This window comes from Apodemus sylvaticus, chromosome 17 (assembly GCF_947179515.1).
Source record: "Apodemus sylvaticus chromosome 17, mApoSyl1.1, whole genome shotgun sequence".
Lineage (NCBI taxonomy): Eukaryota > Metazoa > Chordata > Mammalia > Rodentia > Muridae > Apodemus > Apodemus sylvaticus.
The window spans coordinates 48,520,914-48,535,985 of record NC_067488.1 but is presented as its reverse complement, the minus strand read 5'-3'; the positions used below and the strand labels follow the sequence as shown (position 1 = coordinate 48,535,985).

The window sequence follows — 15,072 nt, the reverse complement described above, 5'->3', positions numbered from 1 at the left end:
GCTGTCTTCAGACATACCAGAAGAGGGCTTCAGATCTCATTACGGAGGGTTGTGAGCCACCATGTCGTTTGTGGGATTTGAACTCAGGACCTTCGGGAGAGCAGTCAGTGTTCTTAACCACTGAGCCATCTCACCAGCCACAAATGATTCCATTTCTTCTCGTGGCTCTCTACCTGCTGGACTGTGCCTTCCCCGGAATCACCAACTAGTGGGGCTTCATTCATAAGTTAAGCGTAGAGTAAATGTTTAAATTATGGGGTATTCCACTGACCCTCTGATCCATTCTTCCTCCCCACCTTCTCCTCAGCAAACTGCTCTAACATTCTTTGATCATTTCTTTCCAAGAATCAGAAGCAGGTTCCAGACAACTGCATCTAAAGATACAGGTGTCTTCTAGGTCCTAGGGCAAGGCAACTCTGGAAGGTTTGCACAAGGGAAAGATCTGGGTTCCTTCTCCGAGGTTATTCCTTGATTCTTTCCTTCAGTCTCTCTAGTTCTATGCATTGGTTCAGAAGGGATCGCAGATGGTGTTAACGGTAAGTACTGTGTTGACAATCAATGAGACAGTCACTATAAAGCACTAAAACATTACAAATTCTGGTTGCTATCAGGCTTTTGCGGTCCTTGTAAAATAGCAGATCAGCGTCACGACACCAATAAACTGTATTTGTCATTTTCGATGTCGAAAACTCCCAGGGCAATACAGCTTTGTGAAGTTAGTTCTCCTACAAAGACTACTTCTGCCTGTCGGCAGCGGCTCCGGCAGCCTATAGACGACTATGAGCGAAGCCCCACCTCCTCGGTCTTTAAGCCACGCCCCTCGCGCAAGCTGCGGCCTCCTAGGCCCCCTCGGAATTAATTGGCACTTCTCTACACCAATAATAAGTGAAATTGCTATCAACGTCCGGTGACGGGACGGGACTTCCGTGATGGTTGCTAAGACACTCTTGCTCACTCCTTGACAACCCTGGCCGGGGTGCGCTGGCAGCGGCCTCGGCTCCGGCCCCCGCGGGAGCAGGTGAGGCCGCAGAGTGCGGCGGGCAGCGCGGCGGGGAGGACTGGCCCTGAGGGAGGCGGGAGGATGCGCGGGGCGGACAAGGCCTGGCCCAACGCGAGGCTCCACCTAGGCCCCCAGCCCGCGGTTCCCGGCCCAGGACCTCCCCTTGTCCCACGTAGGGGACCGCGGAGCTCAGCAGTGACATTGCGTACCACCACCACTCTAGGCCGTTCCTCCTCACTCATCTTGGGAGCTGTTTAGCCCCATGCCGTCGCATCCTCCCTGTTCTGACTCCCGCAGCACTTTGTCCCCGCACCACCTCGCTGCTGACTGGTGATGTAAATCACCTCGTCCCAGACGACTTGGTTTGGAGATTTGGCGACACTCTGGGATTCTAGGCTGACTATTGTCCGGGGGTTGGGGGGCACGACTCAGTCTTCCCATCCATAAAGTCGAAATTGGGTTGAATGGTCGCAAAGGCCTTTTGAACTCTTGACGTCCTAGGATGATGTTATGACGTTCTTGGACTCAACTGTCAGCGCCCCTTAGGATGTGTTTTCCTTTTATGTAATGCAAAGAACTTGGCGAACCTAAGTTGGATTCCCATTTGTAAGAATTACCTGAGATCTCTCTGGGCACCCGTCAGTGCATCTATAAAGCCAGTAGTCTGAAGCTCATCTCCTTTGGCAATTCAAAGTACAAAGGGCCCACTCCAGTGTAGATTCCGTACTTGCTAATATGCTTTTTTTTTCTGTGTGGGTATTCGTTCCTGTGTCTGCAGTGTCAAGTGGAGGCTGGAAGTCAGCATTTGGTGTCTTACTCAATCACTCTCCACCGTATTGTTTGAGACAGGGTCTCCCTCATTGATGCCAGGAGCTCACAATCGGGCTACATGACCAATGAATGTGCTCCAAGGGTCGATCCTTCCAGCTGCCTCTCCAATGCTGGGGTCACAGGTGTGACCACCATATACAGTCTTTTACACGGGTGCTGGGAAGAAAACTCTGGTCTTCCTGCTTGTGTAGCAAGCACTTTATAAACCGACCCATTTCCTCTATCCCACCTCCTAATTGCTTCTTTTTGTCTGTTAACTGCCTTACGCTTTCCCTCCTGGGAGGAGCCCAGTGCTTTCCTGTGCAGTATCCCACTTAATATCTATCCACTGTCTACAGATGAACCTCAGGCCTGCTCTCTGGCTCTGCTCTCCCCCTGTACTTTGTGGCTAGGGATTTTTGGGGTTGAGGGTGGGGTGAGGAAATTGGAAGAGGTTAGGGCTAGATTTATAGCTTCCCTTTTCCAACCCTCCATAACTCAGCCATCTTTTACTCCTGACTAAATGTCTCCATTTGCATTTTGCCAGCTGCTAGCATCAAGCTGGCCTTGCCTCCACCTGCCCATCTGTTCTCCCGGTTTCTTCCATGCTCTGGTAGGCCCATTCCACTGAGACAGTTATCAACTTCACCTTGAGTCTGTCTCCATGGGGTATTACACCCTTCCCATTCCTGAGACCATTGTGGTCTCTTAGGCCTGTTATCTGGGCTTCCGCTGTAGCTCCGTAGCTGTTGTCCCTGTCAAGCCAACTCCCCAACCTCTGTGCTCCCAGCCACCCTGAAGTTCCAAGAAGCCAGGCGAGGATGGTGCATGCTTGCATCCCTAGTGCTTGGTCGTATCTGCAGTATCAGGAGTTCAAGGTCAGCCTCAATTGTTCAGGGAGTTCTAGGCTAGCCTGTGCTCTGTGAGAGCAGAACCAAGATCCACGCTTTTACGCCTGGGTTTAAGGGCTCTCTGCACTTCCAAGCCAGCCCAGCTTCTTTCTTCTTTCTCCATTGTGTTCTTTCTCCCAGGCCTGGGAAGTCTTGAATTTTCTCTTGCGACCCTTGCATTGCTCCTCTGTCTGGAGTCTCCTCCTCCCATGCCCACATGACAGAATTTTCTTCATGCCTTTCTGCCAAGGACCACAACTCCCGGGTCAGTTTTCATACCTGCTGGAAATTCTATGCGGGCAGTGCTGCCTCTTGCTTAGCTATAGTGGAGTTGTTAAAAGTGTGGTCTTGCCAGGCAGTGGTGGCACACGCCTTTAATCCCAGCACTCGGGAGGCAGAGGCGGTGGACTTCTGAGTTCAGGGTCAGCCTGGTCTACAGAGTGAGTTCCAGGACAGCCAGGGCTACACAGAAAAACCCTGTCTCGGCTGGGTGGTGGTGGTGCACACCTTTAATCCCAGCACTGTGGGAGGCAGAGGCAGGAGGATTTCTGAGTTTGAGGCCAGCCTGGTCTACAGAGTGAGTTCCAGGACAGCTAGGGCTATACAGAGAAACCCTATCTCGAAAAAACCAAATCAAAATAAGAAAAAAAGAAAAGGAAAAAAAAATGGTCGTCTTGAAGTCATGTGCACTTGGTGTGGGGCTCTGGGCCTCCATGTGTCAGCTGGATGGAAAGCCACTTTGCTTTGCTCAGCCCATGTGCTCATCAGTAGTGACACAGGGAGAATAAATTGTGTCTGTCTGACAGGTTTTGCGGGGAGTGATGAATTTTTGAAAGCCTGTGTGTAGAATCCCTCTCCTGGGCTCTGACTGAAGATCAGTGTTAAGTAAATACGTGTTTTTAAAAATTGTGTGTGTGTTTACATGTTCCATGTGCAGGGTACCTGTGCACACGTTTGTACATGCCTATGGAGGTCAAAGATGGATGACTGGCATTTTTCTCAGTCACGCGCCACCTTATGGTTTTTTTAGACAGGGTCTCTCTTCAAACCTATAACTCACCAATTGACTATACTGGCTGGCCAACGAGCCCCAGGATCCTCCTGTCCCTGTGTCCCCAGCTCTAGGATTACAGGTACATAGCACAATACCCAAACACCTGTGGCTGTGTGCACTCACGCATGGGGGGGGGGGTGCAAGCATGCACACACTCCCCCAGTGTGCGTGTGGAGGTCAGAGAACTTTTTGGAGCTGGGTCTCTCCCTTCACCTGGGTTCTGGAGGTTGAACTCAGGTGTCCAACTTATGCTGCAGACACTTTGACTTGGGGAGTCATCTTTCCAGCTCTGCACCCAGCTGTTAACATGGATTTTGGGGATCCGAACTCAGATCCTCAGCGGCAAACCCAGCTGAGCCATCCTGGTTGCAGTGCTTTTATCCTTAGTATTATTGGATGGCTTTGAATGGCCCTCTCCCCTCCCAGGAGGCATTTGGAATATACTTTAGTTATATTTTGGATATCTTTTGGACTCCTGCCGTGTGCCTGCCACTGGAATACTCATTCTGGGACAGTAAACGAGACAGCATCCTCGAGCTGTGGGGTCTTGTCTGGACTCAGGACACATGGTGAGATTGTGAGCACTTGTAAGATGTGACCGCTGATGAGCAATTGTCAATGGTTTCCTAGGAAATAAATCAGTGCTGTGTGCAGTTTGATCCTGTGATAGCGTCACCTTTAATGCCTTTTGTTCAAATCTGTTCTGCTGAGAAAAGAAGTGGGGTGGGGCCTACTAACCGTGCCATAAGCAGCTGCTCTGTGCAGAGTCCACGGCTGCCATGACTTTTTATTACACTTGTTTCCTACGGAAATGTTTAGGAACGCATCCGAATTTGGGTATGTCCGTGGGGGTGTACAGTGTGAGTCACTGTCAGTTAGCACGAGGTGTTGGACAAAGAATGTTGAGTCGCCTAGCTCAGAGTCAACAGATGTCTCTTCCAATCCCACCTTTCCTCCCCTTCACTTCTCTTCCTCCTCCCTCTCCAAGATTGAATCGTAAGGAAGTTTTTCCCTGGGCCTCAGTGTGACTGAGAGAAAGTAAAGACCTTTTAAAAGCAAACAGGACAGCTTTTGAATATGTAGAAAGGTAACTTTTTTTAAGGACTGAAGTTGCCCCCTCCTTCCTGTCAATCTTACTGTCTCTGGTTTACAGCACATGATGGCTGGCTAGCCTCCCTGTGCCTGCCTGCCTGCCTGCCTGTCTGCCCTCCTTCCATCCTTCCTTCTTTTTACTTTAAGAAAAGTTTTTTAAGACAAGGTCTCACCAGCACACCTTTAATCCCAGCACTTGGGAGGCAGAGGCAGAGGCAGGTGGATTTCTGAGTTCAAGGCCAGCCTGGTCTACAGAGTGAGTTCCAGGACAGCCAGGGCTACACAGAGAAACCTTGTCTTGAAAAACCAAAAAAAAAAAAAAAAAAGACAAGGTCTCATGCCAGGTGTTGGTGACGCGCACCTTTAATCCCAGCACTCTGGAGACAGAAGCAGGTGGATCTCTGTGAGTATGAGGGCAGCCGGGTCTACAGAGCAAGTCCCAGAAGAGTCAGGGCTACTCAGGGAAAGCCTGTCTCTGAAAAGTCAAGCAGGGAGGGGTTGGGAGAAGAAGGGTCTGGGTCTGTTGCCTTGTTTGGTCTGAAATCTACTTTATAGGCCAGGCTGGCCTCTGAGTGCTGTGATTACAGGAATGTGCCACCACACCCAGCTAGATGAATCTGATGTTCTTACAGTCAGATCGGAGCATGGCAGCTCCGCAGCCCTGGCCTTGCGCCTCACTCTGGCCTGACCTAGTAACCCTTCTCCTCGCCTTACCTGACCTGACTGTTGGTGTCCCGGACCCCTTTTCCTCACCTTGTCAGCTTTGTTCTCATTTGTTTGTAGAGGCAGAGGGCAGACATGTCAGAAAAGGCAGTGATATGATGACCAGGGTGCCCGATGCATGTCCCCTGGGTGGGCATGGGGGAGGCCTGGAGAAGCCACAGTTTTGCAAAGAGCTACTGTAGATCAGCTGTTGCTCAAGCATAATCTTGGTTACCAAGACTTACTTAAAGCATGTATTGCTTTAATGTGCCTGACTTTTCTCATACTATCAATGGTAATATTTTGCATAAAGAGATAAACAGTATCTCTCAAGTGATCTTTGAATGGCCAGCATGGTTGAGATGGCTTCCCCTTTCCTTGGTCCTCTGTTGGCTAGTCTTATAATTAATTCTCTTATGCTTGCTAATAATAGACTAGCTATGCAGGTGAGGCATTCAACATTGGCCTCTATTAAAGCCACAATTTTCTCCTTAAAACATTAAAAAGGGAGAGATGTGGGCGCCACAGAGGTCCTTGTGGTTGCAAATAAGCACCAGAGAACCTGGAATATTAAGCACACAAGGTGACTTCTTCAAAGGAAGGATTGTATAACCTGATATCCTGCCCAGAAGGCTGGAAGCAGACATGGCTAATAGCCTGGGGACTGTTGTCCTATCTGTGTAGCTGAGATCACACTGGATCTTCCCCAAGACCCTAATCATGAGTTTGTCAGTCTACAGAACCATCTTTATGGAGAACGTCACATGTATCTTACAAAGAGTTGATGCAGTCACGCCTTAAACTTTATTGAGTGTGTGGGATTGAGTTAATTACCACCAAGAAAATTTTCACCATACTGTGTTATTGTTAAATATGCCTAAAATAAACTACTCTAGGTCAGACTCTAGGAGTTTGAACCAACACCAGCTACTTAGTCATATTGAACCAAACTGCCTTTTTTCCTCCCAATCATTACTCTGCTGACTGTGGTGGTCACAGGACCCACTCCCTGTTGGTAGAGGTGGGAGGCAGGCACAACAGGTGGCTGACCTGGAAGATGCCAGTCTTGGAGTTATCTCACTGAAGGTGAAATCAGGAGACTGGATCGGACTCACATCCTGGCCCTGCAAATGTTGGCTGTGCACTCTCAGGCCAGCTCTGTGAGTTCCGTGAGCTCCGATGCCTTATGCTTCCTTTTTAGAGGCCTGAGGGTCGGAAGCTGGGTCACTGGGGAGTCCTTGTAGTGAGGAGATGAAGCCGCAAATGTGAATGTAGCCATGCCACTGCCTCCATCGTTCAACCAGGCTTCACTGGTGGCCTCCTGACTTTTCCTCCGGTGCTATGGCCAAGGCTGACCCTCAGTGGGAATGGGGAAGTAACAGTGTGCTTGGCGAAACACTGTGGCAAAGGTCCCCTAACTGCCACCCAGCAACAGCTGCTGATCCTTCCCGTGAGGTAGAGCCTGCTCAGTCCCCGTGTCCTGATGAGCACTTGTCAGAGTCAGAACAGGTGTGAATTCAGACCCATCTGCTGAACCTGCCTTTGGAAACACTGTTTCCCAAACTACCAGGCACATGCTAAGCGTCCTGTAGTGTCTTGGCTATGTAGTGGATAAGCCTAAAGGCCAGGAATGTTGCAAGCGTTAAGTGTTAGCACACATGTACAGTTGGCAGATACTTTTGGCTTTACTTTCCAGAGATCATGTCCTCTTAAAGATTCTCCTCAAGCCGGGCAGTGGTGGCACACGCCTTTAATCCCAGCACTTGGGAGGCAGAGGCAGGTGGATTTCTGAGTTCGAGGCCAGTCTGGTCTACAGAGTGAATTCCAGAACAGCCAGGGCTACACAGAGAAACCCTGTCTCAAAAAAAAAAAAAAAAAAAACAACAAAAAATTCTCTCAAATACTCAGAAACAGAGTAACCAATGGTGATTTAAGGTCAGTGTCACAAAGGACAAGGACTTCCCAGACAGGTGCACTAGCTTTGACAAGGTTATGGGGCAGCCTTGTGTGTACGTCCTGGATGAGGTTATGTGGGACACTCAAGGAGTCCTGCAGGGAGAGCAAGTGCCACCATGGGCCAGATGGCATGTGGTTGAACTTTTGGCACGCTGGCTGTGGCACACTTACATTATTAAAGTGTGGTCTGGTCTGATGCATGCTCTCTCTGGCATGTCCTCATTCACACAGGAGATTGATAAGGTTATTAAAACCCCAGTTGTGCTATTCTGGGAAGCATCCGTTCAGCAGGGTGTGCTAATCGTGGCTGACGAACTGGAGCTACACCAGAGTGGAGTGATACAGGGTCATGTGAATCTCTCTTCCCTTTCTATGTGGAAGCACGTCATCTCTAACAGTCCCTCCTCTTCCATTTTGCCCGGTTAGATTGGCAGGAGAATATGGAGTGATTAGGAAAAGCTATGTGTGTGAGTCAGGGTCCATGACATATTTGGTTGAATGATGTTGGCCGAGCCCTGGCTGGAGGTAGGAGCGCCCCCTAGAGGGCAGAACAACCAGCACTACACAACAGTGGGTGCTTCACACCATTGACAGGAGGCTTATGTGGGCCTGCCAAGGAGAAAGCGACCTCCAAGAAGAAACCTGGGGCCTGGCTGCAGCCCCTTGTTCAGGCCTCCAAAGCCAAGAAAGTAGGCAGAGGACCATTCTCTTCTAGAACCGGCATCTAGACTTCAGTGCTCCATTGGTTCGTGGCTTGTATACCTGTTTCGCAGTGTTAGGGAGTGAACTTGGGCCCTTCCACCTCCTAAGCAAGCCGAAATCCCAGACATAAATGTCCTGACTTGGTACCCTGCACTCCATGCTGTTGCTCCCGAGAACTACACTGGGGACTTTCCTGAAGAGTGGGCTCTGGTAGCGCCCCTGAAGTCCTGTGAGCCTCCATAGAGTCGGTATAGGTCTTTAAGGTGGTATATACCTTGGGTTCTGTGTCACCACCACCTCCCGCCCTGTCCCCTGCCTGACTGCCTTTCTTAGCTCCTAGGATGAATCAACTTGAGTTGAAACACTTGAGTGCAAAGTACTGAGCAGCTGCGCCCACACTTTAAGTTGTTCCCACTTGGGATTTTCAGAGGTAAACAACGTGGAGAGCCCTGGCACCCCGTGCCGTGCCGTCTGAGGGCGGCTCAGGAGCCAGTGAAATGGCATTAGCGAAGCTGGGAGCGCGAGATGGGAGGCAGGCTTTAACCCTGGTGAGCAGAGACGAGTGAGTGGCCCGCTGGATTGTGTGGAATAAGAAACTTGACCAAAAACTGCAGTGAGATTGTGCTTGGTAAACAGCCAGCTCATATGCAGAGACAAACAAAACCTGCTAAAACCTGACTTGTACAAATGCCCGAAGCTGGAAGCGAAGGGGAGCCATCTGTCCCCTGGGAAGCCAGAAAACACCAGTGTCGTGGAATGGTGGAGTCATGCCAAGCTTTGAGCCTTGCTCAAGGGTATCCACCAAGGGCGGGCACCAACGGGGGCATCGGGGAGGCGTGAATTAAGAGTACAGTGCAGCCTGGAAAGAGTACCCAGAAGTCCCAGTGCTCAGCCAGGCCAAATCGCAGTCACCCTAGGATCACAGGTACTCAGAAGGAGGTGGAGCACTTAAATCACTTAAGTCACTGAAGTCACCTGAGCCACATGTGTGCAGCAAGGACCCGCTGTGTGTGTGTGTGTACGTGCATGCGCACGCCTGAAGTGAGGGAGCTGCTCCAGGGCAACGCTGTAGCCGGTAGCTCCTCCTGAGCTGAGTGACCTCAGGCCAGAGGTAGTGGCTCTCCCGCCTCCCATCATGGAGTGCTGCTACACAAAGACGTCGTGCTGGGAGGGGCTGGCACATGACAGTCCATGTCACAGGCCTGTGTCTGTATTCCCAGCTATTCCCAGGCTGAAGTAGGAGGATCATTTGAGTCCCAAAAGTTCCAAGCCAGCCTGGACAACCACTGTCTTCAAGTTTAAGTCTATAACCCTTGGTTCCCATGCTGGGCATCTTGGAATTGAGTGGCCTTGCAGTGAAATCTAATTGAGATCTAGATTTCAGGCATGCTCCTGCGATGTGTAGCCTCGTTTGTCCTCTGTGAACTGCTGAGAACAGTTCATCACCGCAGTGGTTTGCACGCATGCGCGGTTGTACCCCTTAGAGAAGAAGCCCTTTAATTTCATTCTAGGATGAAGAAGCACCCAGGCTTCTGCATGGCTGGAGCTCATTTAAGCTGTAGGCCATCTGACTATGAAAAGCCCTGCCTGTCATTAGATGCCCTGGTCTGGTGGGGAGGAGATTAAGTCTAGAAAGAGTCTAGAAACCCTGTCTTGAGTCATGGGTGGGGGAAGGTCTAGAACTATCATTGAGTCCCCTGGAGGCCAAAGGAAGGGAACAGCCACTGACTGACTGACACCCAGGTGCCTGCTTCAAATGCCCTGTCTCATTAAGTTCCTGTCATGGGTGTGACCCTGTGACTGATGAGAACTCCTTTGCCCCAGGCTGTGCTGCTGGTCATTGGCTGAATTGGTACCAGCACCTGGGCCTTCCAGCCCTGGTCCAGCTAGACGAGACAGGACCTAATAGCTCCGAGGAGAGTAGTCAGGGATCGTCCAGGAACCTGGTGTGCCAAGAAGGCCACCACATAGCACTGTTCCTATTCTGTAGAGCAGGGTCCTGCAGAAAGGATCCCTCACTTGGCAACAGGCCCCAGTTGTCAGTGATCACCTGTGTATTTGGCTTCCTTCAAACCAGACAGGCTGTCATTGGCACTCAGAAACTGCCCTTGCTAACTGGCAGCTCTGAGCTCCATCCTGAGCCAGGCCCACAGTTAGGATCTGTCTTGACAATGACAGTGTGTTCTTGCAGCATCTCAGGTTGACTCACCCTCCGTCTGCAGACATGCTGGCCATTTGGGAAAGGAGGCAGAGGCGTTGAGATGGGAGGTGTCAGATTGTCACTGAGACATTTCTAATTTGTGATGTGTGGTTTTGAAGCCAACTCTTCCCTCCTGCTTTTCCTGTTTTCTGCAGCACCCCTTGGGGAAAGACATTTTCTGCTCCTGCCAAGTTGGCAAGGCCTGCTTCCCGAGCCCGTGGTCGCTGTGACTGTTGGGCCCAGCACCTCCTGAAAGCCCTACTCTCCTCCTGAGGGCGCACTGGGAGGATCATGGGAGAGACTGAAGGGAAGAAAGAAGAGGCTGACTATAAGAGGCTGCAGACCTTCCCCCTGGTCAGGGTAAGCCTGAGGAGGGAGGAAGTGGCCACCAGCCCACTGCCTGCAGCTGGGTGGAGCTTGCAGTGAGGAGCGCAGGGCTCTGCTGCTCCACCCCAAACATTAACAGTCACAGTGATTCATTTTTCATCCATTCATTCAATCACCAGTTATATTCAGGCTGCCTGCGGTCTGCCGAGCGTGGTCTAGGCGCTATGGAGATGGTGGCCAGCAGGGCAGATGATGGCCTGGCCTGCACAATGGCAGGCCATAAGTGCCATAAAGAAAAGCTGATCTGGTAGAGAGAGGCCCGTGCCTGGAAGAAGTCAGGTCAGTGGCCCTCATCAGGTCAGGTGGCAGGCCTTGCAAGGACCTGAGGAAGCATCTGTCCTCAAAGAAGCAGCCAGCAGGACGTTGAGTGGGACAAGTTTGTCTTCACCAACATTGCTGACTTGAGGAGTGGCAGATGTGAGGGGCAGAGTGATGCTGGGGTCAGCCTGTGCAGGCCTAGCTGTCAGCCGCTTGAGGAACGTGGTGAGGAATGTGGCTTCTGTCCTGAGGTCCAAGGAGCAGTGAGGGGACAGATGTAGGGTGTCAGGTCATTCAAAAGTTGCTCACTGTTCTTAGAAGAGTGGTGGATTCAGTGGAAAGTGCTCAGACCGCCACTGGCCAGTGACAGAGGTGCAGTAGCCAAGCCCTGTGGTAGGGGCATGAGGCTGGGCCTGGCCAAGGTGCTCACGAAGGATGGGGTCTGGATGCCAGCGGAAGGAAGTCGAGGAAATTGGCCAGAAACTTTAGACAACTGAGCGAGGTCCACCTGGGCAGTGGGACATGGGAGACCAGAGCCCAAGGAGGGGATGGCCCCACCCCCACCCTGCAGGGTCCAGCCGTGTGGAGGAAAGGCCTGGCTGAACAGAGAGGATAAGACAGGCCCAGGCCTCCAGATGGGAGGAAGAGGAACCTGGCAAACTGCTGAGAAAAAAGAGCCCAGGAGCAGAGGGGAGCAGGGCCCAGGAATGGCCGGGTCCTCCTCACTTCTGGCTCTGAGAGAGCCACTTCCTCTGGCGGGGCTCCCTCCCACACATGTCCCTGGCAGAGAAGCACAGGCTCCGGAGCCTGTCCCTCATTGCCATCATGCCTGTTCCGCCCCAGCTGTAGGCCCCAGCCAGGAATAAATCACTTGCCCAAGGCTGGGCCAGGGAAGCCACCTAGTGTCCATGCCTTGAGCTTAAAACTGAGAGGCTGGCCAGGAAGGCCAGGTCCCGGCTAAGCCTCTGTCTGTTTGTCACCCCGCCTGTCTCTAGCACTCGGACATGCCAGAGGAGATGCGAGTGGAAACCATGGAGCTCTGTGTCACAGCCTGTGAGAAATTCTCCAACAACAATGAGGTATTGGCAGCAGTGCAGGCGACCCTCATGCCTCTGGTGACCCTGCGTGTCACAGGGTGGCTCCTTGAAGCCAGGTCCACAGTCCTGCTGGGACAAAGCTAGAACCTTGTTTGGAGGTGGTCCCTATTCTAGAAGGCCAGTGAGAGAGGAGGGTGGCTCTAGCCAGGGTACCAAGGGTCACACCCAGCCACTGAGGGAGGGAAGCCAGCAGGGTCTCCACACCACTCCTGCCCCAGACTCTTCAAGTGGGCTGTTGGCTAGGGCTTCATCCCAGTCATGAGCAGGGGCTTGCCAGGCATTATCCATGAATTCATCCATCCATTCAGAAAGGGCGGAGTCCCAGCTCCACAGCAGGTATTGCTCTAGGTCCTGGGACTGTGGCCACAGGGATCAGTACAGCAGTGCCATTCATGAGACCATGGTGAAAAAGAGGGTGTGGCCACATCCCATCTGCAAGCCTCCTCGGCTGTGTTCTCAAGACAAACCATTTCTCGCCTCTGAACCTAGAGCCCTATTCTACAGGCTGATGGTGATGGCGCCTCTTCCCTGAGCTATTGAGTTGTGGGAACACAGTGAATGCTCCGTGTCCCTAGCCCCTTCATGCTGAGGGAAGCTTTCGGGAAGCACCTTCACGGGGAGTGGAGTCCCACTGCGGACAGGTCTTTCTGAGGCCTGCCCCAGCTGCTGGGAACAGCTGTTCTCAGGGCATCCTGCCCGGCCCTCACCCGAGCACTCTCTTATTTCCTCAGGGCTCCACAACAGCCTTGGGCCCCTTTTCTCTGGTTTACGGTTGAGGGTGTTGGTGCTGGTCTGGAGCCCAGAGTGACACAGCCAGCCCTCAGCCCAGCCTTCCTTAAGCCAACATCTCTTCCAACCTTCACCAGTTCCTTCCTGACTGACAGGTGTCCAGGTGCTGTTGCCCTGCAGGAGGGAATGTATAGAAACATCTGAGGTGATCTGGCAGGCAGACTGATGGCAGGCTGGGGCAGCAGCCTGTTTCTGCCTAGAGCTTAGTGCCACGCTTCTTCCTGGTGTAGGAGCTGGCGTGTGCCTTTCACACCCCTCATCGGCACCTTCTCCCTTCCAGAGTGCTGCAAAGATGATCAAGGAGACAATGGACAAGAAGTTCGGCTCCTCCTGGCATGTGGTGATCGGCGAGGGTTTTGGGTTTGAGATCACCCATGAGGTGAAGAACCTCCTGTACCTGTACTTCGGGGGAACCCTGGCTGTGTGTGTGTGGAAGTGCTCCTGACCCCCATTCCTGCAGCCCTCCTGCCTATCCTCTGGGCTGGGGGGTTCTCCAGGCTCCCCTAGGCAGAGCCTGGCTCTCGAGGAGAATCGAGGCTTTTCTTTAGTCCTTGTGTACCTGTTTCCTGAGCCACACCCGGAGTGTCAGCCTGGTGATCTCTCCACTCCCAGGCCTGTGCTGTGGACAGGCATCTCTGTGTGCATGAGGGGTGGTGTGTGGCAAGTGAGGGGGTGAGGCATGGGATTCTTCTCCTTGAAATGGACTGGACCCACCTTCCATCCCAGCAGCCCCAAAGCCCTTCTGCCCCAAGGACTGCTGAGAAGTATCTACTGCCCTTGTTAGTGGCCATGTGGAGTCAGCCAAAGATGAGGCTCCTCTCATGAGACACAGGGCAAGTCTCTCCTTGTCACTGGGGAAGGAGTTCCCTCCCCCTTCCCCAGCCTGACCCGGGGTGAACAGACCACCACATCTTACTGGACCAGCCGTTCCCAGCCCTGGATTTGGCATGAGGATCACAGTCTTCCTGTCCCCTTCTCCCAGCCCGGGCCACATAAACCTTTCACACCACCTCCCCCAGAACAGCTGTATGGCTGAGAGCTAGGGCCTTGGTGTAGAGCACCTTGTCAAAAGTGTCGCTGAGCTCCCGGTGAGCCACCTGGGCCAGGAGTGATCTCACCGTGAGGCCCCGTTAGCAGGGAAACCTGGCCTGCCAGGGACTTCATCAGGGACCGCATGCGATTTGTACTTCTTACCTTGCTGGCTTTTCTAGATTCTTTTTGAGTGTGGGAAGAAGGGTTTTAGTAGAAGGGTGAATCATATTTTACACAGCGGTCTTATTTATATAAACGTCTTGGTTTTTACAATTAAAATGACCAAAAACTAAACTTAGTCTGTGGTGTATTGAACTTTCCTGGAGCAAGAGCTCCATTCTGCCCTACTGCATGCCCAGTTATCAGATCCACTGGACAATGGCTCGACGAAGGCCAGGGCCCCTGGGGAGGGCGAGTGTGCCTGTGTGTGTGCATATGCACAGGACCCAGGCCTGGACAAGTGTTCTCACAGCCATCTGGGCACGTGAGCAGGGCATTAGCCTTCCTGAACCGGGTGGAAGGCAGCTCCTTGGCCCTATTGGGGTGGCTGCTGGAGAGATGGACAGCCCTGTGCATGGGACTGGAAGGGGCGACCAGGTGGGGGTGCTTCAGGAGGCGGTGAGGGGGCCCCAGCCTGGAATAGCTGCGGCTAATCAACGCCTGTTGTGCATCTGTTCATCCCTTAATCTGCCGCACGTGGGTGCTGGCAAGTGAGGCTGGCTTAGCCGGCAGCCAAGGTGGAATGGTGGCTGGGCTTGTGGGCCCAAGGTCCCCATATCTGTCCCTCTTACGTCCTAAGCCTCAGCAGCTTGTCTGTAGAGTGGGTGTGATCCTTGCCCCAGAGGTTGCTGGGCATCTGCGGTTGACACGCCAGTGATTTGCGCTGGCCACTGCTGTGACACTTTCCCTACCAGCTCATGCTGGCTCTTCCGGGCAGGAGGAGGCTAAGTAGTGCCTGACCCACAGTATCACAGGGCCACAGGCCACAAGCCCATATCACCAAGTGGCCCCTTCCTGCTCCCAGGGAGTGTGGTTGTGTGACCGCTGTCAGGCAGGTAGGTGATAGGGTACCATAGCAGGGTACTTCTCTGGGCAGTACCCTC

General features: G+C 52.5%; 1 protein-coding gene across 1 annotated transcript; it reads left to right on the top strand.

Annotated features, from left to right (window-relative positions):
• Positions 1-919: 919 nt before the first annotated feature.
• Dnal4 (dynein axonemal light chain 4) lies at positions 920-14,263 on the top strand. The gene is made up of 4 exons (XM_052161341.1): positions 920-1,018; positions 10,562-10,766; positions 12,047-12,130; positions 13,218-14,263. The coding sequence occupies exons 2-4, from the start codon at positions 10,698-10,700 to the stop codon at positions 13,380-13,382; spliced, it is 318 nt and encodes a 105-aa protein (XP_052017301.1). The 5' UTR covers positions 920-1,018; positions 10,562-10,697; the 3' UTR covers positions 13,383-14,263.
• The last annotated feature ends 809 nt before the right edge of the window (positions 14,264-15,072 follow it).

What these genes read in the sequence shown, in the direction of transcription:
- Dnal4 (XM_052161341.1), top strand. Translation starts at nt 10,698, where the DNA reads ATGGGAGAGACTGAAGGGAAGAAAGAAGAGGCTGACTATAAGAGGCTG. An exon ending in AGACCTTCCCCCTGGTCAGG is followed by an intron (nt 10,767 to 12,046) that starts GTAAGCCTGAGG and finishes GCCTGTCTCTAG; the next exon opens with CACTCGGACATGCCAGAGGA. An exon ending in AATTCTCCAACAACAATGAG is followed by an intron (nt 12,131 to 13,217) that starts GTATTGGCAGCA and finishes TCTCCCTTCCAG; the next exon opens with AGTGCTGCAAAGATGATCAA.